This window comes from Gekko japonicus, unplaced genomic scaffold (genome assembly GCF_001447785.1).
Source record: "Gekko japonicus isolate JY-2015 unplaced genomic scaffold, Gekko_japonicus_V1.1 scaffold1275, whole genome shotgun sequence".
Lineage (NCBI taxonomy): Eukaryota > Metazoa > Chordata > Lepidosauria > Squamata > Gekkonidae > Gekko > Gekko japonicus.
Window position 1 is genome coordinate 176801 of NW_015177051.1, and position 25786 is coordinate 202586.

General features: G+C 42.5%; 1 protein-coding gene across 1 annotated transcript in view; it reads left to right on the forward strand.

Moving 5' to 3' along the window:
• MSH3 (mutS homolog 3) overlaps positions 1 to 25786 on the forward strand; it is a 90378-nt gene that overhangs the window by 35797 nt on the left and 28795 nt on the right. Inside the window, exons 11-13 of the mRNA XM_015428109.1 lie at positions 2975 to 3084; positions 13663 to 13795; positions 24257 to 24444. Of these exons, the coding sequence (XP_015283595.1) occupies positions 2975 to 3084; positions 13663 to 13795; positions 24257 to 24444 (431 nt within the window). The remainder of the gene's footprint in view (positions 1 to 2974; positions 3085 to 13662; positions 13796 to 24256; positions 24445 to 25786) is intronic.

Sequence of the window (25786 nt, forward strand, 5' to 3'; positions counted from 1 at the left end):
GCTCTTTTCATTCTGGAGTTAGATAACGCTGCAACAAAAAAGGCTAAAGGCTTATTTTTAAAATGTTGTAGCACTTTGAAATGTGGTAGAGTTAAGCATTCCCTTCCCTTTTTAAACAGCTATTAGATAGCCATAATAAATTGTTACAATGTTATTGCACTGTAGCAATCTGTTAATTACCCTTTTAAAAAAGCCTATAAAAGCCCTCCAGTGGGGGAAGATGGCTGCTTTATACTGAATCATGCTGGTCCATCAAGGTCAGTATTGCCTCTTCAGACTCTGGCAGTGGCACTCCAGGATCTCAAGCAGAAGTGTTTCACATCATGAACCCCTTTTAGCAGGAGAAGCTGGGGATTGAACATGGGACTGTCTGTGCGCCAAGCAGATGCTTTACCTCTGAGTCATAGTCAAAGTAAATACAGAATTAAGTCAAAAAGATGTTCCAGGCTAGACAAAGAGAACCAGAGCAGGTTATACCAAAAAGCATATTAGTAAAATACCTGGTTCCTAAAACTTGACTGTTGGGGTACTGCCATTTAAAAAGCCACATCTCAAGTTGTACTTGTGAAAGGAGGCTAAGGCAAGGAATGTGGCTGTGGAGATGTTCTGATGCCTATGGTGTGAGAGCCAGTTTGGTGTATTTATTTATTTTATTTATTTATTGGGATTTTTACCCCGCAAAGCGAGCTCAGGGCGGCTTACAAGGGGCAAAGCCCATATAAAACATAGTAAAAGCAATAAAAACATTAATAACAATTAATCACAACAACAATAATACTCAATTAAAACAAGATGGTCCCCAGATGTATGCCATGATAGTAAACAGACAGTTCTCCGGAGATGATGTTGTCTTATAGCCGATCCCAAGCAAGTAAGTCCGGTGGTATCAGTCACGCAAAAATTGTGGTAGATCTTCCTGGGCCATCCTTAACCCCGATGTTGTCCACATTGGTGGCAGTGGTATTGGCGGCCCCTATGTGAAAGCCTGGCGGAAGAGTTCCGTCTTATAGGCCCTGCGGAACTGCATAAGGTCCCGCAGGGCCCTGATCTCCGGGAGCTCGTTCCACCAGGTAGGAGCCGCCACTGAAAAGGACCTGGCCCTAGTCACGGTGAGCCTTACCTCCCAGGGGCCTGGAACCACCAGGCGATGTTGTGCCCCAAACCGGAGTGCTCTTGGGAGTATATGTGGGGAAAGGCGGTACCTTAGGTAAGTCGGACTCTGGCCATATAGGGCTTTAAAGGTAAGATCTGCATTGATGCAATTGTAGCATATCAGAAACAGCTTTGCTAACCATTAGACGTATATCCAGAACTGTAGTCCAGAACTGTAGCCCTAATGCCTGCATTAGGAAGGTGGAGCCCCTTTTAAAGGTACTCCTTCTAACCTTCCAATTGGTTGGACTCCATCCTCAACTGCCAATGATATCTCATATCTCATTTGAACAGAGGGGTTGACACAATGGTATCCATGAATGTAAGAGCCATGAAATGTCATATACATTTTCTTATTCTCTGAAAAAAGCTGACCTGCATTGTATACAATAGAGATTCTTTGTTCCTATGTCTGTCTGCATGTTTATTATTTATTTACTTTTATTATATTAGGCTTATAGCCCACCCTACCCCTGCACAGAAGGACACCGGGCAGGTAACAACGAGAGCCAACAATACATTAAAACAGAAATAATGTAATCATTGGGAAATAAGATTCAATTCATAACAGCAAATTTAAAATTAAACAATCAGATGGCGATCAAAGATTTGATACAGCTAGTGTGTCTTCTCTCAGACAGATTGTGTTTCATGTGTGACCATGGGTGTCAGAATGGTAATTAGCAGATGGACTACCAGAGCAAGGGGAGGCCAATGCAGATGGAATTCTGCTGCCTGGTGGCCTATTTAATATACTGTAAGGAAGAAATCTGGTGCTGTCAGACAGCCCCACTCCCCAGACTGTAAACAACTTGAATTTTTTTCCCCACCAGAAGACTGCACCTAAAGGGGCTCAATTTATTGCTCTTCCTCCCACAGAGACCCCAACATTGCTTAGCCTAGTCATCCTTGACTAACCGTTAAGAGTGTAGTGGTTAAGTGTGCGGACTCTAATCTGGGAGAACCGGGTTTGATTCCCCACTCCTCCACTTGCACCTGCTGATGTGACCTTGGGTCAGTCACAAGCTCTGGCACAGCTATTCCTGAAAGAGCAGTTTGTATCAGAGTTCTCTCAGCCCCACCCACCTCACAGGGTGTCTGTTGTGGGGAGGGGAAGGGAAAGGAGTTTGTAAGCCGCTCTGAGACGCCCAGTGAAGGGCGGGGTATAAATCCAATCTCTTCTTCTTCTTCTTTTCTTCTATGTGAATTCCTCTGCATTCACAACAGGAGCAAGTGTTACAACAGAGAATAATTGCTGTGCAGAAACAGCCTTAGGTGATGTAAAAGGATGATTGAAAACATGTTGAAATTGAAAATAAACATGTATTTGTTTTACTCATCTCTGTAAAAGTTCAGAAAAGTCCATATCTGAACCATTGTTTGGGGACTATTAGAATGTCAGATGTGTCAACTGGTAAAGTTTTAGAACTAACACACAAAATTTTAATAATGTCATTGAAACCAGATGACATTGGTCTGAGAGCTCTTAAAAGATGTGAATTCTTTAAGATGTGTAACTATAGTAAATTTAACCGAGAATTATTGTAGCAACAGTTTTAAATGAAGGTATGAGGATCTTTAAGGGGATTATATTCTGTAAAGAAAAATTCATCTGAACTACATTTCTGTAGTTTACTGAGCAATTGTAAACAGAGCTACAGCTTTCTAATTTCAATGGGTTTAGAAAGGTGTAACCCTGTTTAGGACTGTCCTGTTAATATGTCTGAAATATAAATGCACAACTAGTCAATAAATTGTTTAAATACATCAGATTTTGAATGCTTTAATGTATTTAATTAAACACAGACTGTCATTACTTTAGACCGATAGGAAAACAAAAGGCAGCCTGTTTTGGGTCTTGGATCATACAAAAACTTCATTTGGACGACGAAAACTGAAGAAATGGGTGACACAGCCTCTCTTGAAATCCAGGTATTTATTATTAAATGGCATTTATACAAAATAGCTGTGCTGAGCAGAATCTAATTTATCTGAATCCGTTCACTGAGAATTTGGATGATGCTTTCAGGCTGAATAATGGCACCTTGCGGGAAGGAATGCTTGGCTTTTGGATCAGCTTTGCCTTTTTAGCTCTTATCAGAAAGAGCTTCAGATCCCAGAAGCCTTGAGATCTCTAAAATATATAAAAGTAACATGGCTTGGCAGATTTTGACTGAAACACAAAAGTTGCATGTTCTGTTTTCTCCATTTCTTTTAAACACTGACATTGCCTTTCTGATTTGTTGTTTATATTTTACTGCTGACAGAGTTGGGTTTTATTGTTCAAAGTGTCAGAGGTCTAGGAGAATTGCATAGTTGCATGCCCAATCATGGGAACTATATTCATGATAATTACAGAGAATCAAAGTGTGTTTTTTTGCACTTCCTAGGACAATTTGATATAGATAGAATTAGTGGGTAAAATGCTTTGCAAAAATGTTGAGATGGCTGCTGATATGGGACAGCGTTGTTATCTGAAAGCTTGATGTTACTTGTTTTCTGTGTAGATTCCAGAGTTCTGTTTATGTAAAATACCAGCCAGTCAGCAATTTGTATGTAAATGGATACTGGAAAAAAACTGTGAGGCTGGTTGATGTGTCTTTTGGAATGTATTTCTTTTATTTGGTTTTCTCCTAATCAGTGTGTATTCAGCAGCTTCCTCTCCTGATAAATGACTATGTGGTCCCAGCTATATATGTTGTAATTGTAGTCCGTAGACATTGATGATGATTGCAACTTTTCATTATCCAGCCATTCTGCTAGTTGTGTCATCTCTCCCTAAGAGATGGAATGTTGGATAGCTAAAGCATGTTTTAGACAGAATTGTAATTTGCTAAGAATTAAACTAAATAAAAACTAAGTCTTCTGAGGAAAATGAAGGCAGAGAGGCACTTTTTATGTCAATAGAGGGGCTACATATAATGAAAAGTTCTATATGAAGGGATTCAAAGGCTGTAGACTAATAATGGATAGATTTTTTGTGACTAATTTTCTTTATTATCTAATTAGCTGGGCCAGAGCAGCAAATCAATCTTTCGTGTTCAGGACTGAGTTTGGTTGACTGTCATTCTAAGTAGGGTTCCTATTACAGTGTAATTATGAATCCAACTTGGTATGGATGGTAATTCTATCCTGTTGTTTTACTAGGCACTTTAAGAACTTCCTGCATATTTGAAGATATCACAAGGCAGGGCTCTGAGTTGTGGAAAAAGATGAAATACTTGTAGTAGTCCTGGGTGAGGAAGAAGAGTTAAGATATAGGGTGATTTCGCACTAGAGCTGTCTCACGGCGCAGCCGCAGTTTGCCCCAACACTATTTGTCAATTTCACACCCGAGGCTGCAGGGCTGCATTTGTCCCGCGGCTTCGCCCGATTTCCTCCGCAGTTTCGTGATCCTCAAAAACCAGGATCACGAAACTGCGGAGGAAATCAGGCGAAGCCGCAAGTCAACATGCAGCCCCGCAGCTTCGGGTGTGAAATTGACATTTTTGTGTCGGGGCAAACGGCGGCTGTGCCGCGAGGCAGCTCTAGTGCGAAATCGCCCATATTCTCTTTGCACCATTCAGTACCATCAATCATGGTATCATTCTGGAAAAGCTGGCTGGGTTGGGAATGGAGGGCACTGAACCTCAGTGGTTCTGCTCCTACCTGGCTAGCCAATGTGGTGTTGGGGGACTTCCACAGAGGCTCCTTGACAGACTTGCTAAGGACATGAGGCCACTATGGACAATATGGGGAATTTCGGGATCTTGAGCTGTGTCCTTGCGAGCATTCTGGAGGGGCTGTAAAACTAAGCTATTTTGGAAGCCATTTGGAACAGGCTGAGCAATTATTCTTGAACTGACAGAACATAGGACATATTTTAAGGTGATAATTTGCTAACTGCTGTTTGTTTAGAATGATTTTAATTGTTTTGATTTGTTATTTTATTTTTTTAGTTGTTTGCCTAAGGTCCCAGCTATGCAGGGAGAATGGCAGATATAGAAATAGTGTTAAATAAATAAATAAATAAATAAAACTTCATGACCTTTACTGTAATGACTATGGAGTATGCTCTGTATGGTGGGGTAAGCTAGTCTTCTCTCATTGCCTTTTGGAAGGGGTATTGAACCCCCATTACATAAAGTGCTTGGTTTGGCTGATTAGGTTCAGTCTTTTTGCTGTTTTGGGTAGCTATTTCTGTGTTACTGATTTTGTGTTATTTTTATATGTTGCTAGTATGGTATGTAATCATGGCATCTGTCCTAACCATGTGGGGGAGAAGTTCCATCAGAACTGGCATGGGGGGAATCATGCTGCTCAACAGGGGCAGCTCAAGATCTTTTGCCTCTTCAGGCAGCTGTGGCAGTAGGGCCCCCCTTTCTACCACCCCCAGAGGAGATAATTCTCTCCATCTCTTTTCTCTCTGCAGCTGTCTTTGAATATAGTGTAGCACATGCTTGCTTCCTCACACATTTAACCACCATTTGGGTTGCTGTGGCAGCAGGCAACCAGAGATGATTGCTCAACTTTTTAAAGAACAAGGTATCTTGTGAGTTTTCAGGAATTGGTACACACAGTTTCCTGCAATATTTTTAAAGTAGCTGGGCAATCAAGGAGAATTTTTTTTTCTGTCTCACAGGTGACAAGAGGTTGGTGGTTGGCAGATAGGAAGTTTTCACCCCTCCTGCTACCATTTGATGCAAGTTGTCTACCTGAAGTTGTCTTACTATATATACTATATATAATGAGGACTCATGTTACATGATCTTTGGGACTGTAGAGTGGGGATCAAATGCATGGATTTTCCCTTTGTAGAAGAACAGAAAACTAGCAGAGAAGGTTTGGCTTAGAAGTATTTGCGTATGTGGGCAGCATTCAAACTTGTAAATTCCCATTGAATACTAATATCAGTAAATCCAGAAGAGTAACAGTGAGCAGGTGGAAACAGCAATAATGGTTTGGAACATTTATAGTGATCCAGTAGGAATTCAGCGTTCGGGTTTTACAAAGCATAGAATTCTAGATCATTCAGGTGGTAAGGATGCAGCCTGAAAATCTTCATTATCAAGAATATGAACACAGTGCTAATGTCTTGTGTTTTGACATAAACACAACATGTTGGCTGTCTAGCAAGATAATTGCTATTTTGATACACTGGAAATCGATAGGGAAATGGTGGATTTTCTAATGCATTTACACTGATAACACTAAGAGCTGTTTTCCATGTTAATTTTCTTCACACAAATTCTTAAAATGTTTGTGAAGAGATAGCTACATGTACCTTTCGTCATAGATTTCATAGATGTCTCTAAAGCAGCATTTCTCAAATTGAGGTCCAGGGATTCTTCAGAAGAACAAAGGATGACCCTTCTCATTTATTTATTTAGATTTTTATCCCGCCCTTCCAGCAGAGCCGGCTCAGGGCGGCTTACACAAACAGTATAAAACACTGCAATGTGACAATAAAATCTACAATATAAAAACCATCAATACACAATTTAAAGCTATAAATATTACAACATATTAAAGTGCCTCCCCACTGTTGGGGGGGGAGAAGGCTTGATGGCCCGGTGGCTGGGAGCCGCATGGGCCTCGCCATCGGTGCCAGGGGGGCGGGGGAGACAGCTTGGCGAGCCCGGCGGCTGGGAGCCACACAGGCCAGGGGGGAGGAGAGAAGGCTTGGTGGCCCCGCCGTGGCTGGGTGCTGGGGAGGAAGGGGAGAAGGCTCACCTGCAGCTGCTTCTTTTTCCTCCACGTGAAGCTCCCCCCCCCACGAGTATCGTGGGTCCCCGTTTGTTGTGACCTATAATACCTTCCCATTCTAGTTTGAAACCTGACACAGTTGCCAGAGCTGGGAGGTGCATTATGCTTAATGGTTCTGTGTTTGTTCTTTCAGTTCTTCAGACTTAAAGACAATAACTAGACAGATCTTTCACTGTTTTTATTGAGAAACAGCATCCAAACCCTGCCTTGCCTAAAAAGAAATAATACTTTACTGGACTCCCTGCCTTGTCAGAATACATCCTATCTTTTCTCCCTCCAAACCCCAATTCCTGTTTTTGTCTGTTGGATGTTGACTGTTAAACTCCTGAGTCCCCATCCCCTTTTCACTATTCCATTTAGCCTTTCAGACCTGATTGGCTTGCTGAACAGGGATTAAAGAGGGCAGAATCTTCTTCTGTCCATCACAGGAGCCCCTCTCTTTTCCACAGGATTGGGGCAGGTTCCCTTCTCCTTAGGAAAAGGACAGAATCCACTTGCTCTTCTCTGAAGGGGTTTATAGAACTTCTGACACCATCTAATTTCAGAATACTATCTAGGAGCTCAAAATGGTCCGGTGGTCTGGTATATATATATATATTTTGCATTCTTAGACAATAATAGCCATTTGTGGTTTTCAGTTCAGTATTAGTTTAGATTTTGTGTGATACTAGTCTTTTCCTATTTCTGTGAGCAGCTCTGAAAGTTTTTCCAGGCTCTTTCCCACTCCCTTTCAGTTGGCCTCTATCTAAAAGTGATTAACCAATAAGAAAGTTTCTTGCTGTTTTCAAGAACAGTTCCTTCCAATGAAGTCTGATATTGAGTGGAACCTGGGTCAGGGCCTTTTGAATTTTGGCCCTAAAGAAACAGCTACTCTCTTGAGATTTCCTCTTCTAGGCCATGTATAGAAAGTAACATGGGGCTGGGTGTGTGTGTGAAGGAAAGGGATTGTTGGAGAGTATCTTGTCAGATGCACAGCTATGCTTCTGCCTCTTTCCTGTTTGCAGGTGTAAAGGCCTGGTGTAGCCAGAGGTATTACAGGAGCACTTGAGGGATCCATGAGAAATGTTAATTAAAATGGTTGTCCTTGGGTTGCTAAATTTTGAGAACCACTGCTCTAAACCGAGTAATAAGCTATGCATTGTATTGTTGCATGCTATTTGTAGCTCTGTATGAATATAATAAAGATTTAAGCATTCATCTGTTCTCAAATGGTTCAGTGTTTCCTTTTTCATAGAAAATGTTGCTGAAATTGCAGTCTATTTGTGTAAAACAAAAGCACTTGATTGCCATTTAACAGATGTACAGAGATCTGCATAGTAATATTCTCATTCTAAATATGTTCATGAATGTTTTCAGTACTTATTATTCAGCTGAATTTGTTTTCATATGTTGTACCACTATATCACAAAAAGCAGAAGAGATCATCTTCAGAATACCAGAAATAGTTGCTGGTGGAAGTGTTGAAGTATCCAGTGAACTGTGCTGCAGATCATAGAGGATTCTGAACATTTTATGTAGAAAATTCAAAGTATTGGAAGGACATTACAGTATTTTCCCCTGTGACAGTTGTAGAAAGTATTGGAAGGACATTACAGTATTTTCCCCTGTGACAGTTGTAGAAATTCCTGAACATCCTGCAGAATGGATGTTTGTGGATCATTTTTATAGATGTTTGATATTGAAGGCTCGGTAGCAAAAAAGGATGGCTCATTTTGTCGTCGTCCCATTCCCCCCCCCCGGTTGTTCTATTCTGTGACTTATGTAGTAGTTTTCATAAAAAATAATGCCACTGAGTCCCCAAGGCAGCAGCATCAGTAGTAGGAACCCCCTGTTTCACCCTGCTGTCGTTTGGAGCCAACAATGAGACTGCAGCCTCCTCCTTCCTGCCTAAGCTTGTAAGACAGACCTTGGGTGTTGGCAGGACAGCAGGTTTCAACCACTACCGCCACCACCACCACCCCGGGGAGGAAAAGGTCATTTGTGCTCCTGCTCACTTCTGGCACAAAGTAGCAGGACCTCACTTTTGCACGAGATGGCAGAGGCTGTACCCTTTTTTCTCATGCCCAGGCCAGATATTCACAGCTTCAGGCCTGGACAGGTTGATATGTGTGTCCCGTCCCCCCCCCCCCACAAAGGAATGAAATGGGCAATAACAGACTTAGAAAACAGCATAGAGGGCTTAAGGAGTGAGATTCTCATCCTTCCTAGGCCAAGGTATCAGGGCTCTCTGACTTCTTTGGCTAGGGAAGAGGGGGAGCTTTCAGAGGAGGAAGAAGTCATTGCGACAATAATGCATATTCACCTTTCCCCTCAATAAGTCCTAAGATCTTTCCCAAGCTTCTGCACCTCTTGGAGGTTCCCAGGTGCAAGAAAGAGCCAGAGGAACTTCATTTTGCTTGTCTGGTGGGTTTGGCAAGAGCCTTCCCGTGCATGGGTACATCCTCAGGAAATCCATTCCCATCTGTTTTTGACAATACCGGCTAGACTTAAGGTTAACCATCAGATCATTCCATGTTTTCATTCAGTGTTCCCCGAAGTGGCCAAATTGCTTCACGCTCCCTGTGGTAGATGCACTGATGATGGATCTGGGTTCCCATACAATAGTCCCAGATCCCTAGGGATCTGGAGGACAAGAAGACAAGAGGATTGTCTTGGCCCTGTGCAAAAACTTTAAGGCCTCACCTGTAGCTCTGTAGGCCTCCACAGTGGGCTCCCTTTTGCCCAGGGTGGTCAGCCTCTGGGCCTTGGATCTTTCAGTGGCCAACAATAACATCCCTAAAGAGTTCGATGATGACCTCAAGAAAATTGACCTGGCAGTGGCTTTTTTGGCTGACATATCTTTGGACTCTGATCAACTTTCTGCCAGAGCAGTGGCATTAAATTTGACAGCCAGGTGCCTGACTTGGCTCCGGAGATGGCGTGGACCCCACTTCTGAAGCAACGGTGGCCAGTGTCTTTTTCAAGGAAGTAAACCTTTTGGGGGACATCCTCAGGAATTAATTCCCATACACATTACACACAATTACTTGTTAGAGGTTGGAGATGAAAGTGGTGCTGCCGATGTGCAGGCCAACGCAGTTGCCCTCAGAAACTATATTCTGTAATAGTAAGGTAAAAATAGGTCATAATATTGGATGATATTCTTCTGACCCCACCTCCTTGAATATTGAGGATTACGGCAGCCAAAGTGTATGGATGTTTTTGTGTGTGTTAGATTACTGGAGCTACTGCAGCCTATAACCATATGTGAAAATGATTAAAGTGCAGATTAACCTTTTAAGAGAGGATGTTACATCTGTGCTTTATGCCATTGTATGTTATTGATTCAGATTGGTATATTGTTTGCATCAATGAAACTCTCAAAGCAAAATACAATATAATGTATTAATTTATAAAAGTAGTATGTTTAGAGGTATTTATGTTTTCCTCTAAATGATAAAACAAAGGCCAGCCTGAATTAAATGAAAGAAGCCTGTTGATCTTTCCCGTTAGTTGTATTTGGTTATATAGATATGACAACATTTCGAAAGGACTTAAATAATTTTTTCCCTGTTGAGGTGCCTGAAGGATACCAGAGAGATGGATTTAGTCTGTTGCACCTGTTATGGTCTTCTGAATCACTAGTGGTATATTTCAGAGACTGCATTTTGCCAGTTAATCTGGTGAATATCCTCAGCTAGAAAGTCCTAGATGAATTAAATCCAAAATAGTACCTTTTGTTAAGAACAGCAAAACAGTGTGCAAGTGTTTGAGTTCTACAAAAGTCTCATGGGGCAAGATGGTAAATAATAAAGGGTACAGGTGGGGAAATATTGCTAGTTGTGAATTTAAGGCTTTTTGTCTGCATCTGATGTAGAATTCCAGGCAGGTTTGAATAGATGGTGGTGCTGAATGGAGGTCATATCTGGTGCACCTTTAGCCTTCTGGAAAGAAAAAGGGGGAGTGACAACCTCTAGTTAACAATATAAAAGGCAAAAGTTAATTAAATCTGTCTCTTGCTTCATACAGAGCAATAATATAACTTACGATCCATGGAATACCTACAGTATCCATGGATATTGCATGGATTGTATGTTATATTATTACTTACAGTTCCAGTATTCAGCCACAGATGAAAAATTGAAAGGTCCATATGCCTGGGAAAGGTGTTCCACTGTAGGAGATTTTCCCACTGGTTGCCCTATGCTTTATTTACAACTGTTGGAGATCTTTGAACACTTTTAATTCATTTAGGCAAGGAGGATCGACCAGTTGGATTTATTTATGTGCATTCCTTGTCATCAGTGCCTGTGAGTACAACTACTGTGATGTTATTTTGTATTTCAGTATCGACGTATGATATGCCATGAGCACCTGTGTTTATATTTGGGAACATTGTATGTGTTTTGGGTTGTGGACCACCAACTCAATGTAGACATTTATTTGAACATTTAATATTTGTTCAATGTATTCTATACTCAGACATTTCAAGTGTATATAATCTTTGGTGGTCTTTCTTTGGCGTTTCCTGCTGTTTTCTACATTCACACACTAGGGATCCCTGTTTTATCTGCTTCTAGAGGTTTTATCAATGGCAGCAGGGGCCTCCATCTTATCAGCATGGCCAGAGATTTTTTCTACCATACCAACAGTATCCTTCCCAAAAGCAATATCAATCTCAACCTTTCTCAAGGAGAAGGGATTCTTTTAGACTGAAGCCTGAGACTCACTCCCAGTTGCCTAAGGAGACTCAAAAGCCATCTCAGATGCAGCTGTTCTGACTACAGTGTTCACTTCAACCCATTCCTAGAATTTTAGAAAAGAGCAAGAGTCTAGTAGCACCTTAAAGACAAACAAAATATGTGGCAGGGTATGAGCTTTCATGAGTCACTTCCTCAAGGAGTGGCATGCAATTAGTTCTGATATAAGGGTTTTATCCATTGTAGAACATAGCTATAATTTATAATTAGAGATCTACCACGGTGTGAATGTTCAGTACATTCTGTGGACAACCCTTTCCCTGAACTTCAACAGTAATTAACAGAGTTTGTATATAAGGGAGCTGTTGAACCTGTTTCTTCTGAGAGTGTCCAATTCAGTTTCCACTCTCTTTTTTTTTAGTAGATAAAAAGACAGAGGCACGAGGTCCATTCTTGACCTTTGCAAGTTAAATAAGTTTATGAGGATATCTGAGTTTCACATGGTTACCTTGTCTTCAGTTATCCAGTTACTAAAATGAAACATGTGGTTTGCTGTTCTAGATTTAAAAGATGCTTATTTTCATATTTTGATTCATGAAAGTCACAGCAAGTACCTCTGTTTCAAACACGGTGACAAAGTGTTCCAATATATTGTCCTGCCATTTGGTTCGGCTTCTGCTCCAAAATACATAGTAGTGGTAATAGCATACTTGAGAACTGAAGGTTGTTCCATTATTCCTTAGTTGGACGATCACTGCATCATCTAGGGATGAGCTGGTGGCTCATGTTAATTTGACCTTGCTCACCTGCCAGCATCTAGGTTTGATGCTGAATTGTGACAAAGCTAATAAGTTTTGGTTGATTTTTTTTTTTAATCCTGCATTTTAATTAATTACTTTCATTGTTTAATGGGTTTTTAATTATGTTTTATTTTGTAAGCCACCTCAGGTAGTTTCCCTGGAGAGTGAGCATAAACATTTTCTAAATAAAATAGTGCAGACTAAGGGAACCAGCTTGAAATCCCCCGACTTCTATGAAACCCTTCAGGGTAAGCTTCGGGCCAATCACAGTCTCTTAGCCAAACCTACCCCACAAGTTTGTTGTTATAAGGATAAAAAGGAGAATGGGGAACTGCTTTTGCAAGATGCTTGGAATCACCATTGTTGTCTTTAAGCAAGATAGACTTAGCCCTCATGGCCTTTGAGCAGATTCAGATTTCAGAATTCTTGATATGGTCAAAGACCAGCATAAATCATATACACGCATATAGAGCAGATACAGATACTGATGAGTTGTAGGTGACTACCAATGGTGTTCTGTGACTTTGAGAGCTGGAACAGTCCCATTGGTTGTGATTCCTTGGTGCCCATCTAACCTTGTCATTTGTTTCTCAGTTCCATAGAGTGAACTGTACTTTCAGGAGTGCATAATGAAAAGAGTGGTTGTTCCTTTCAAAAGGACTAGCATAGATGCTGTTACACTTTAGTGCTCAGTAGTAGACAACCGATTGTGTGGCATATTCTGGATGGTACCCAGAAGCATGTAAATAAATATAGCAATCAGTAGTTTTATGACATAAAAGTTTTAGATTTAATATGCAGAATAAACAGTGCTTAAATTCATCTCTCCCATTCATTATTGTCCCATGATGTGGTCTCAAGGAATGTGATAGAACATCCATGCTGAAACTAGATCTGGTCAGTGATTAGTTGGGAAGACCACCTTGCAACCTTATGAATGCCACTTTGTTTTCTATGATGAGAAGAAAGATAGGATGTAAATATAATAGATACTAAAGAAGTCCATGTGGCATTATATCCAGGATACCAAGAGCAAGAGTATGAGCCAGATTATATTTGGCTTGATTACTAACAAACTTACTCTTTGGAAAATGTTGACAATTATTTTCTGGTAGTGTGTTTAACAGATTTGAAGAAATTGTTTGGTGTTTTTCATGGTTAAATATGTTATGTAACCCTCACTTCTATCTATCTATTCCCAAAAATGATTGATAGAGGTACATGATTTCTGATTGTGTTTTACAGAACACTAGGGCTTTTAAAAAAGATTACTTTTTTCTTCCCAGTGACATTGATTCTCGACTTGATGCAGTGTCTGAAGTTCTCATGTCCGAATCAAGCATCCTTGGTCAAATTAAGACACTCCTATATAAGATGCCAGATGTTGAGAGAGGACTTTGTAGTATTTATCACAGAAAGGTAAATAATGAGACTACGACCTATCAAAGCAATATACCGTTGTTGTTATTATGTATGATTTTCATAGGCAATATTTCTTAAAATTTATTCTAGGATTAAGGCATACCTTGTAAGGCAGAATATAATTGACAGCCTCCTCACTTTTAGCAACATCATGTATAACAGTGGTCTTGAAGAAAATCTTGTGGCTGTACAGATGAATCAGTGTTGGCAGTTGAGCAAAATGCCTTGTAACCTTTGTAGACTGACAGGAAGCTACACTTTCATTGTACATTAATATCTGTAGGTATGGAACAGTTCAGAGTTAGCTGATACTTTCTTTAGATACTTTTAGCTTTGTAATTTTAATTAGTTTTTAGAAATCTGAGGTAAAATACAAGTCAACAAACAGTGATTACTACTCTTAATAACCCAGATTAGCCCAATCTCGACAGATCTTGGAGGTTAAGTAGGGTCGGCTCTGGCTAGTATTTGAATGGGAGAACTCCAAGGAATAGCAGGGTCGTGATGTGGAGGCAGGCAGTGGCAAAGCGCCTCTGAATGTCTCTTGTCATGAAAACCCTATGGAGTCACTAGAAGTCAGCTATAAGTAGGCAGTTCTTTCCACCACCACTGTTCTTAAGGAGGAGTACTTCTCAAAATGTATGTGAGCTTGAGAGAGAGAGAGAGATCATGTCAAAATTGTGGTTTAGCTTCTCTGCTCCGTTACTGGAGCCAAACCCGTAGTGTTTGAGCTGAAAGAAACTTGCTCATGCAAGGAGATTTGGCTGATTGCCCCCTTCCCTCTGCAAATGCCTCATGCTGTATTCTGTGCTTTTGCTAAGGGTCCTCTGACTCTCAGGAACAGATTTTTTTTGATGATTCAAAATAATCCAATACTGTGACCATAACATTCCCTATCTTTTTGCTTTTGTAATAATAAATATCATATTATTGGGATTGGGAAACAACTATAAAGAGGTGATTCATTTATGAAGATGCCACATACATGGAGGGCTAATAAAGTATTCTTTCAGTGGCTTGGGCAGGCTGATTTCTTCTCTCCTGGTCATTGTTTTTTATGTACAGTGTTCTCAACATTCTTAGTTCCCAGAGCATGATCAGTGGTCATCAATCAGTGCTCATCAGTGCAACCCTATGCAGAGTTACTCCAGTCTAAGCATATTAAAATCAATGGGCTTTTATCCTGCCCTCCCCCCGCAAACAGGGTGAGGGCGGGACACAACATTATAAAAACCATGCTAAATTTAAAACAGAATACAATCATAAAACAATTCTAAACAATTTGTACGCATAAAGCTTGAAGAGGTACCGGTTAAACAGTTTAGTGAATGGATGAGGTTCCAGTTTTGATGTAGCTGCAGATCTGAGCAGTACAGGAAGAGTGGGTGGGTGAGTAAACAGCTAGGATGGACTGTAGTGCTGCTAAGCATAGCTAAGTAGAGCAGGGGAGGACATTGTGGTTGAGTTGTCGCCGCCTTGACCATAGGCCTGGTGGAACATCTCCATTTTACAGGCCCTGTGGAACTGCATTAAATCATGCAGGGCCCAGATCTCACTAGGGAGAGCATTCCACCAGGCCAGCGCCAGAGCCAAAAAGGCTCTGGCTCTGATTGAAGCTAGGCAGACATCTCTGGGGCCCGGGACAAGCAGTAGATATTGGGCGGAAGAACGAAGAGCCCTTCAGGGGCTGTATAGAGAGAGACTGTCCCAGTCTGCATAGGACTTTAAATGTAAGAACCAAGACCTTGAACTTGATCCAGAATTCACCTGGGAGCCGATTTCAGCTGGCAAAGCATTGGATCTATATGTACTCTTAGGGGTGACCCTGTGACGACACTGTTACATGGATTGCCTGGGGCAGTACATGTGTACAAGGGTTCTTTATACTCTATGTATACGAGGGTCAAATTGCAAGAGATGCCAGTGGAAGGAAGAGACCTTTTGATTGAATAAATGGAGTTTTTATTGTAAATAAATGCAAAGCTCACACTACTCACTCATGCAAAAATAATAACAACAGATCAAAACACACAGAGCTAGGAAATAGAGAGGGGATCGATAATGACAAGAAGGGGGTTGGTTTTAGATTAGGGTAATATTCACCTGATCCTGAAGTCTGGAATCCACATGGGAGGAGGAGGAGGACAAGGCTGACCAGCGGTTGATTTCACAGGCTCAGACAGAGTCTGAGGGCACACTCTTATGGGCCCCAAGAACTGTACAAAAATTAAGGGCCAGAGTGCCAGTTTAAATGTGGTTTGGAGAGCCAGGGGTGGGCTGGCCCAGGGTGTGATGAGTAGCCAGATTAAAACTGAGGATGTGCAGGATGCTTGGTTTCACCAGTGTTTGTCTTTCTACACATCATTTGCTCGATGTTGGTTAGGGAAAGGGTGCTAGACTCTGGAAATTACTTTGAGGAGACAGTTCAGTTTACCCAGATTAGTGCCCGGGTCAGAGAAGATGGGATTTAAGGATTAGTACATTGATGAAGATCTTTGTTAATTATTGGCTGATCATGAGGTACATACTCACTCTACTGGACTTGGTTCCTCCTGATCTAGCTTGGCTGGTTCAGAGTGGAGTCTCTTCTGGCTCCCTGTTGCCCGCCTATGCCAGATCCCGGTCTTACTGCCTCTCGGACTGCTGGGTCCCTCTGAGTTTTCCAGAGAGAGAGAATTTAGCACAAGTACCTCTGGGGAGGTAACAACATGAGCCACTGCATTTTGCACCATCTGAAGTTTTAGTAGTACAATTTTGAATTTAAGGTTTTAAAAGAGGATTTGTGTTTGTTTAACCTTTAGTTTTATACTGTTTTGACAGCCCAATTCTGCAAAATTAGGCATGTGTATCCCTATTGAAAGCAATGGATAGCATGTATAACTGCACAGAGAGTATGTCTAGTAAATATACACCATATAGAATTCTAGTTTTACTACACCGGTATTATGTTTTCTAGTTATATATTATAAGAATTTTGTTTTCTGAGTCCTTGCAAAGCACAGAATTTTGGGGATACTTTATAGATCATAAATAGATTTTATTTGGCAAAGCAACTGGAGAAGGAATCTTGTTTTTCAGAAAGAACATTTCATTGGCAAGTTCAGTAAATACCAAATGATTACCTACTGTTCTTATAGATTTATTTCACCTGCTTTTTCACTGCTTCTAAACAGTATCTTGTTTAAAATGTATTTTGTGCCTGCAGATTGAATAATCATAGTTCTGACTATGCATAGCTTTTATGACAGCTTGAACTAGATGCACTAGTAATATATTAAATAAAAACTTAGTTGTACATCAGAAAGCTTATTTATTTTGCACGTTTTAAATTAGTATGTACTGACATTTCTGTGAGACTTGTAATGCAACGCCATCTGTACAAATTATGTAGTAAATCCTTCTTTGCACTACAGATGACCCTTCTGAGTTGCATACTGTCAACACACTGCAGGCAAATTGATTGCCTTACAGTGTATTCTAGTATAGTTGATACAGGCCAGAATTCAAAGGGACACACACTTCTGCATGTGCACCAAGATTTCTGAGGTGATCTACTGCAGCCACTGGTGCCTGTGAAAACTGCTTCCAGAAGTCCAAGGGCCCTCTGGGCAGCTTCCGCTTCAGTAATAAGTGCTACATGCTGATAAAGAAATCAGGGAAGTCCTAGGACAGTCACATAAGCACATAATCCCTTTGGGATTCTGGCTTGCTAACCGGGTTTTTAATACACGCACACACACCAGTTATATTACAGTGAATGTCCAAAATTTGGGGATTGCTACCAGTGTGGATGTTGACAATCCAATTTTGTGATCTCAAAGAACTACTGACTGGTGATGACCACCAGTCAACTAAATGTGATTGTTAGGATTCTCTGGTGTATGTCAGACAAGTTGGGAAAAAGATATTCACAAAGTTTGCCAGAATTTATCAGTATTCAGTAGTTCATTGACAGTCTTCTGTGCAGACCCACATAGGGACTGTGCATGAACAGGCCTGTTGCGGAAAGGCTTTTACAGCTAAAAGCCTCCAGGAGGGCACTGTGTGCCAGAGCAGAAAGAGATTGTTCCTGCCAAATGGTCATGCTCCGGAGCACCAGTGCCCCCACCCTCAGTTCCATTTTTGCTGCAGACGGAGAAGGTTCGAGCTTCAGTTCCTCCAACATTGTTCATCTTTGTGAGTGTGTGTTCAGCCCTTGGTCGCTTGCCATTCCCCCCATCATTCTGGTGGCAGGTGGCTTATAACTTCCTGGCCAGCCATGACACAGAGGGCTTTATTTAAAAACTGTACCTGTTGTGGTGTCAAAATGACACAGACAGATGAGCATGATCTTTGCTTGTTCTGTTTGGGTTAAGGGCACAATGTGTCCAATTGCAAGGTTTGTCCTAAGGCCAGAGGGGACAGAGCTTCCAAGCTTAAAGCAGCCCTTTGGGAGAAAGACCTTAAGACCACTGAGTCCCTTTTGGATCCATCTTCGGTGCCAGGGGAAACGCCTAAGCCTTCCTTGTCCAATTCCACCAAGTAAGTTCCATTGATTCAAGTCCCAATGGATCCAATCGAGATCACGGTTCCCTTAGATGCAGAGATGTTCCTCAGAACCCCCTGCCAAACGACATAAATCAAAGTCCAAACTTAATGAGAAGTGCAGATCTAAGTTGGCACATCATACCCTGGCCTAAGCTTTGAATCTACCTGATTCACAAGATGTTTTACCCCCACCTAAAACTCTGTCTCCCAGACCCAGATTTTCTCCTGCATCTGTCTTGGACAGGAAGATCAAAATGGAACAGAGAACATTCTTGGTTGCAGACTTGCATGATGCTCAGCTGAATCCTCCGGTTCCATGGTCCCAGCCCAACTTCCATGCCCTGGCCTCCACATCCGTATCCTTATGTCATGTCACTGGCATTTTTAGCTGAGCATGGCAATTGTTTCATGCCCAGTTCCAGGGTGGATCCTAGTCCCGATCATCTCAGTACAGAGTGTCTTCATACCCCCCCCCCCAATTCTGATTTCTGATGCAGAGGAGGGTGAGGACTGAGCACTTGAATCAGAAGTGGGTTTGGATACATCTTTAGATCCTAGTCCTGGTGAACGTGTAGGTGATCCCACCCCTGCATCTCCCACAGAGGATCTTTGTATGTATGGGGAACAGATGCTCAGAACAGTGCAGTTCCTTGAGATTGAGGTAGCTACATCTGACCACAAACCCAAGGACAAGATTCTTGGACACCTTTATGCAGAACCCTGTTGGAAAGTCTCATTGATTTGACCCAAGAGTTACGGCAGAAACCAGCTTCCCTCCAGGCCATGTCCTGGAGAGTTGACGATCTTTACAAAGTGAAATGGGACTGTCAAGTATTTGACTACTCATCTCCTTCCTCACTTGTTGCCAAGATACAGCCCAAGGAACAACACTCATACCATGTTTCTCCGACTGACAAGCAGGACAGGAGACTTGATGTCCTAGAACGCAAGATGTATTCTTCTTTTGCTTTGGAACTCAGGATCGCTAGCTACCAGATTATTATGGCTGGATACCAGCGTTTTCTTTGGAAGAGAATGCTGCCTTACTTGGAACTGCTACTGGAGGATAAACAACCCCTTGCTAAGCAGTTGCAAACTGAGGCACTCAAGTTATCCAAACAACAAATCAGTGCTGGTTGCCATGCTGCAAACATACTTGGCTTAGATCGATGGCCTTACTGGTGGAAACAAGATTTAAGGTGAGGACTGGCCTTTTGAAGGCACTACCTTGTTCTCCAAGAAAACAGACAAGACACCCAGATTAAAAAAAAAGAACAATGGCTAAGTCCCACTCTAGGGCTACTTTGCCATACTTCGCCAACCTTGGCATCCCTACCAAAGAAACTATCCTTTAAGGTCCCAGTATTCTACTCTAACCTGTTCCTGGTAGAGAAAAAGGATGGCGGGCTTAGGCCTATCCTGGATCTGAGGAGGATAAATATGTTCCTTTCTAATTCAAAGTTCTGCATGATTCATTGCCCTCAGTTTTGCAGTTATTAAAATTGGATTTGTGGTTCATTGTTCTTGCTCTGAAAGATTCCTACTTTCATATCTCCACTCACAAACAGCACCGCAAGTAGCTAGGTTTTCACTGCAGTTCCCAGGTTTTCCAGTATACTGTTTTGGCCTTTGAGTTGGTCACATCCCCCATGGTCTTTACGAATGATGATTGGCTTCTAGTGGCACGCTCTAGGGAAGAGCTCCTGGCACATAACTCCATGGTGTTAGCGATTTGTCAATGCCTAGGTCTCCTTGTTAATTGGGAGAAATCTAGAGTGATTCCCTCTCAGAGGGTGCAGTTTATTGGGGCCATCCTCAAATCTGCAGCGGGCAATGGATTCTTGTCATATGATATTCAGCCCCTCACTGCCTTGGCTAAGCACTTCACTATTAACCATTTCCAAACAGTGGGTAATATCTTATGCCTTTTGGGCCTAAAGCTTCTACTATGGCTATGTTACCCTGTTCTTGATGAACAGCAATGCTGTTCTTTATGCATGAATGGTCTATCGGGGACACCTACCTGGAGCCAGTGTTTTCCCGTTAGGGGTTCCCAGACGTAGACCTATTTGCTACAAGGGAAAATTCCAAAGCACCCAGGTTTTGTTCCAGGGCAGGAAGAGATTCGGGTTCAGTTGAGGACGCTTTCCAGATCCCTTGGTAAGGGGCCCTGTTTCATGCTTTCCCTCCATTTATTCTACTTATCAGAGTAATAGAGAATATCAGTAGAAAGGGTACAAACATAATAGCCGCTTTCTGTCCTTGCCAGGTTTGGTTCCCAGCCCTAGTGGACATGGCTCAGGGTCAGTTCCTCCAGTTTCTGAACGTCTCAGATCTGGTGAGTGTTGGCTAAGTACTACACCAATGATGCCAGTCACCTGAGCTTGACTGCATAGAGGCTCCAGATCAAGATCTGATATTTTCACAGGAGGTCAATGAGATCTTTCTACATTGCTATAGATTTGTTAATCAGCAACATGGTCCTCAGCTGACATGTTCGTGTATCACTGTGCCCTTGCTTTGCATGCGAGAAGAATGGTGCAAATGGGCAAAGCAGTTCTAGAGTCCTTATTCAAGTGACAAGAGCATTTCCCGCCTCCTGGTGAGTAGCTTGTTAGAATCCCCATGTGGGACTGAACAGAAAATTGATGATGAAAACAGAGTTGCACTTGCCTGTAACTGTTGTTCATCAAGGATCTTCTGTGCAGGCACACATACCCTCCCTCTGGCCTCACTGCATGCTCTCTCTTGACTTCAGTGATGCTTGAGATACTGAGGGTTGGGGGCACTGGTGCTCTGAAGCACATGACTGTTTGGGTAGGAACGATCTCTTCTGGCTTCAGCTCACAGCACCCCTAGAGGCTTTTAGCCATAAAAATATCTCCGTGGCAGGCCTGCTCATGTGCAGTCCCCTTGTGTGCCTGCTTAGAAGATCGTCAATGAGCAACAATTATAGGTAAGTGCAAGCCTGTTTTCTTTTTTAAATTCACTGTAAAAAAGAATGTTGGACTTATAATGAAAATGCCTTCTACTCTGAGGCAGAGAGAACATCTTTTTATGGGAATATGGTAAAATCAGTGTTTCTTTCTCTAAGGGCAAGGGCATCTTAGCATGAGATATCCAAAAGCAGTATTTTCCATGTCTGGTGGGAATTGCTAACATCCTGTTTGTAATTGTAATATCTGTGGTCAAAAGCTGCATCATCTAGTTTACAGTGTCTTACAAATGTAGAAGCTGATGTCCATGTGGATGCCTTGTATATTTCCTTTACTGATGAGTTGGCATTGAATGCTGCTGTCATGGAGTGGGTTGTGATTCACTGTGGTACAGGATGTCTTTGTGTCTGGTATGCAATAATGATGCACTGTCTGAGCCATCTGCTCAGCTTTGACTTGGATGACTTCTTACCCAACATCAGAAGATGAAAAGATACACATAAATAATCAGATTGCCTAGTAGACTCCGTTCTCCTCTGACCTATGAAGGTCCTCCAAAAATCCAGTATATTCCAGATTTTTCTGTGGCGTGACTATGTTTAGGGCAGAAGGATGGAAGGTATACTTCCTGGAAGTGGTGGAAGTGAAGTGAAAGTTTACTTCAGGTATTAATGTGAGGTAATTTCTAAAGATGACCTTGTCCTAACAGACAGGGTTTCTAATTCTGAGACCCTAAATGCTGAAGCCACCACTGTCATGAATAACACTAGGAGTGTTATGAATTTCAGAGAAACATCTCTGGTTTAAATGGAGGCTCAGAGACAGCTAATATGACTGTGTGGAGCCACCATGATGGAAACTGGTTTACTGGGAAGATAATCTGAGACACTCATATGCCCCTTAGAAAATATGTGGGTATCTGGATAGGGGAACATCATTTGTATGTTGAAGAATGTGGGATAACATGGCCACCAGTATGAGTAAGTATTGGTCATAGTTGGTGGTCTGAACTGCCCTTGGGAGGCAAAGATCATGCTGAGTCAATGTTGAAAAGAGATCTGATACCCTTCTCTTACACCACCAAGTGTTAACTTGGAGAAACGACAGCTGAGGGGTGACATGACTGAGGTTTACAAGATTATGCATGGGACAGAGCAGGTAGAGAAAGAAGTACTTTTCTCCCTTTCTCACAATACAAGAACTCGTGGGCACTCAACGAAATTGATGAGCAGTCAGGTTAGAACAGATAAAGGGAAGTACTTCTTCACCCAAAGAGTGTATAACGCATGGAATTCACTGCCACAGAAGGAGGAGGTGGCTACAAGCATGGACGGCTTCCAGAGGGAATTAGATAAACATATGGAGCCGAGGTCCATCAGTGGCTATTAGCCACAAGGTATAGATAGGAACTTTCAGTCTCGGGCAAGTGATGCACTGTATTATTGGTGCGGGGGGGGGGCAGTGGGAGGGCTTCTAGTGTCCTGGCTCCTGATGACACCTTGTATTTTTGGCCACTATGTGACAGTGTTGGACTGGATGAGCCATTGGCCTGATCCAACACTGGCTTCTCTTGTGTTCTCATGTTCAATACGTTCCCATACAGAAACTGGTGCCAGGCCCATTCCTATGGGGTGGAGAGAAGACTCCAGCTATGTTAAATCTGGCTTCAGTTGTCTGTTTGGAAATTGAGCAGCAAAGTCTCTTAGAGCTAGATTATTCAGATCAGGCACCCTAGAACATGCTGTCCTCCAGGAAATCCTTAATTTACAGAAGGTATGATACTTCAGGGAAAGATGAAGGAACCCTGGGGGGAAAAACTTTTTCTCTGTTTCGTTTGCAATTGTGAGTTTCCTCCTCCACTTTGTTTGGCTCCTCTGTTAGTTTTAGGGCTGTAATGGCTTTGGCCTGATTAAACAGGCATTTGGACTGTTTTGGCTCCACCACTTTATCCTCAGAAGTTTCTCCCCTTCTGTGTCTGAAAAGGGCTTTTAGAATCCAGGAGTGATTGCCCTGTTGGGATCAGTGTCTCTTCTGGCAGCATGGTGGCACTATGTTGTGTGCAACTTTATTAAGTAGTGCACAACATAGTGCCTCCATGCTACTCGATTGAGCAGCCTGTGGCTACTATTATGTCCTGCCTGAATTGTGGAGGAGGAGGTAGGAGGAAGAATTAAGCAACTCTGATATGACCCTTTTGCGGTTTCTGAACAAATTGTTGTTTTGTAAAAGCATTGAATTTTTCAGCCATCATTCACCTCAGCCATCCAGCCACTTCTGGGGAGACTTTGGAGTGGTGCCGTGTGCTCTGCAAACGTACCAAGTTTATTCCATGTTGGAGACATACCAGGCTGAACCAAAGCAGCGACCATGTCAGGGGTCTCCATCACTGCACGAGAAACTATCCCTATCCAGGAATTCTGAACAGATTGCACCAGCTCTGGTGGGGAGGGGGGGCGCAATCCAGTTGTTCGTGATGAAGAGCAGTAAAGGATCTGTTTCCACAGAGATACCTATCCCAACCAGTGTCTCAGATGGTACACCTATTCATTGCCTCAGCTGGAGCAGGCGGAGCACTACAGAAGTATATTTTTTTTAAAAGGTGAATAGAGGTCATGGTCAAGAAAAAGGACCAGGAATAAGGAAGGGGAAAAGACTGTCACAGGGTGATAAAATAGAGGAGAGATGCTACATTGCAAGCCTGTACTCCTTTCTTAGGCAGAAAACGATTGTGGAATCAGGTGACCCTCACCCCACCTAAGAAGACAGGACATTTCAAATTAAGGTTTGCCTCCTTGACTGATCATTGGATGTCACCTATGCTAAATGTATGCCCTAATTACTGTTGTTACTATTGCTATCTTAGAGAAGTAGGGAACTTGTATATCTGTGTTGTAGTCAGACTGGTGTAATCTAAATAATATTTAAAAGAATTTTAAGAGACTGTTAATCTACATTCAATTTAAAACCTGAAGGTTATAATTACTTTCACTTTCAGTGTTCCGTTCAAGAGTTCTATCTGGTAGTCAGCACTCTGTCTCAGTTGGAAGCTGCTATCACAGCACTGATTCCAGCAATACGTTCTCAGGTGAAAGCATCTTTGTTGCAGAACAATCTCTTGGAAATTCCAGAATTGCTGTGCTCAATGAAAAATTATCGAAGTATGCTTAATGAAGAAGCAGCAAAGTAAGTAAACAGAACACATGATCAATTACTTAGTACTCTACACAAATGTGTGAAAATTCGGTTTTTAGTGTTTCCTACAGGTAGAATTTTATTTTTTTGGGAAAAACCTTTGGAAACTTTCAACTTACAAATGATTTCCTTTTTTAAAAACTGGTTGTGTTCAGGGGATCTCATCCAGAGTCAGTTGGGGAGTGGAGAGGGGAATAGGTTACCTAAAATTAATCTTTGTGGCTTCTGTGCAGTCCCACATAGGACCACTCTTGTGCAGATCTCTTACCAAAGCTCTCTAGAATATTTGGAACGGTTAGCACCCTCCCCTCACGGGCCGGCTCCTTCCCACACAGCCAACACATGACAGGGTGAGCACTCCTTCCCTCAGATTGGACGTTTTCACTCTGTTCTGATACTCACAGGTTCTCCGGTGGTCCTGAGAGTGGGGCGGTCCTCACAAGTGGGTAGCTCCTCCCTCCTCCGGAAGCAGGGTTGATTGGCAGAATTTGATCCCGGAGAGGAGGGGCTTGCCCACAGATCGTCAGTCTTTTCAGCCCTGCTGAAGGAGCAGGACGTTGGCGGCAGCGCTCTAGAGGGCGCCGAAGATCCACGGAGGCCTTCAGTCGGAAGGCAGGAAAGGCGATTGCGAGGGCGGGGAAGTGACTCTCCACCCCACCACCCCTCCGCTTCGCAGCAGAACAACTGGGAGCGAGTTCAGCCGACGGCGATTGGGATTCCCAAAAGCCAAGGCACAGCTGCAGTCTCCCGACGGGGTTTTAAAGCCTTGGGCGAATAACACACACCCCCCACATACCTTAAGGGGACGGTTGAGACAGCAGCAGCCTACTCGACTGAGTCAACTCTAGTCGACGCTCCAGTAGGCTTGGAAGGAGCAGCCTCCACGCAGCGGAGGACCAGCTCTTTCTACTCTCCTGTCTGCAGAGCCTCGGTAAGCCGTGGGTGAAGTGGATAAGGGGGGGTTTTCCCTACGGTTTTTTGTGGCCGTGGAGAGAGATATGCCAGATCCCTTGCCTTAAGAGATAGCCATTAGGCCCTTGTTGTTTTTTGTCTCTTGCAGAGAGCTGCTTTCACTTTCCCTTGGGAAGGTTTTCTGGCGGGAAAATGGCAATGAAAGTGGGCCCCTCCACCTCACTAGAGCCAGAGGGTGCGGTACGTGGTCTGGGCTCTGCTAGTGCTTCATCCTCTACTCTGCCTTACCCAGGCGGCAGCCAGAGTGGGGAGGAGGGGAGAAATATGGACTTAGATCCATCAGAAGATGCTGCAAAATCCTCCTTGCTCTCATGGCTAAGATCTGAGATGAGGAGGGAAATTAGGGCAGCTATGCAGGAAT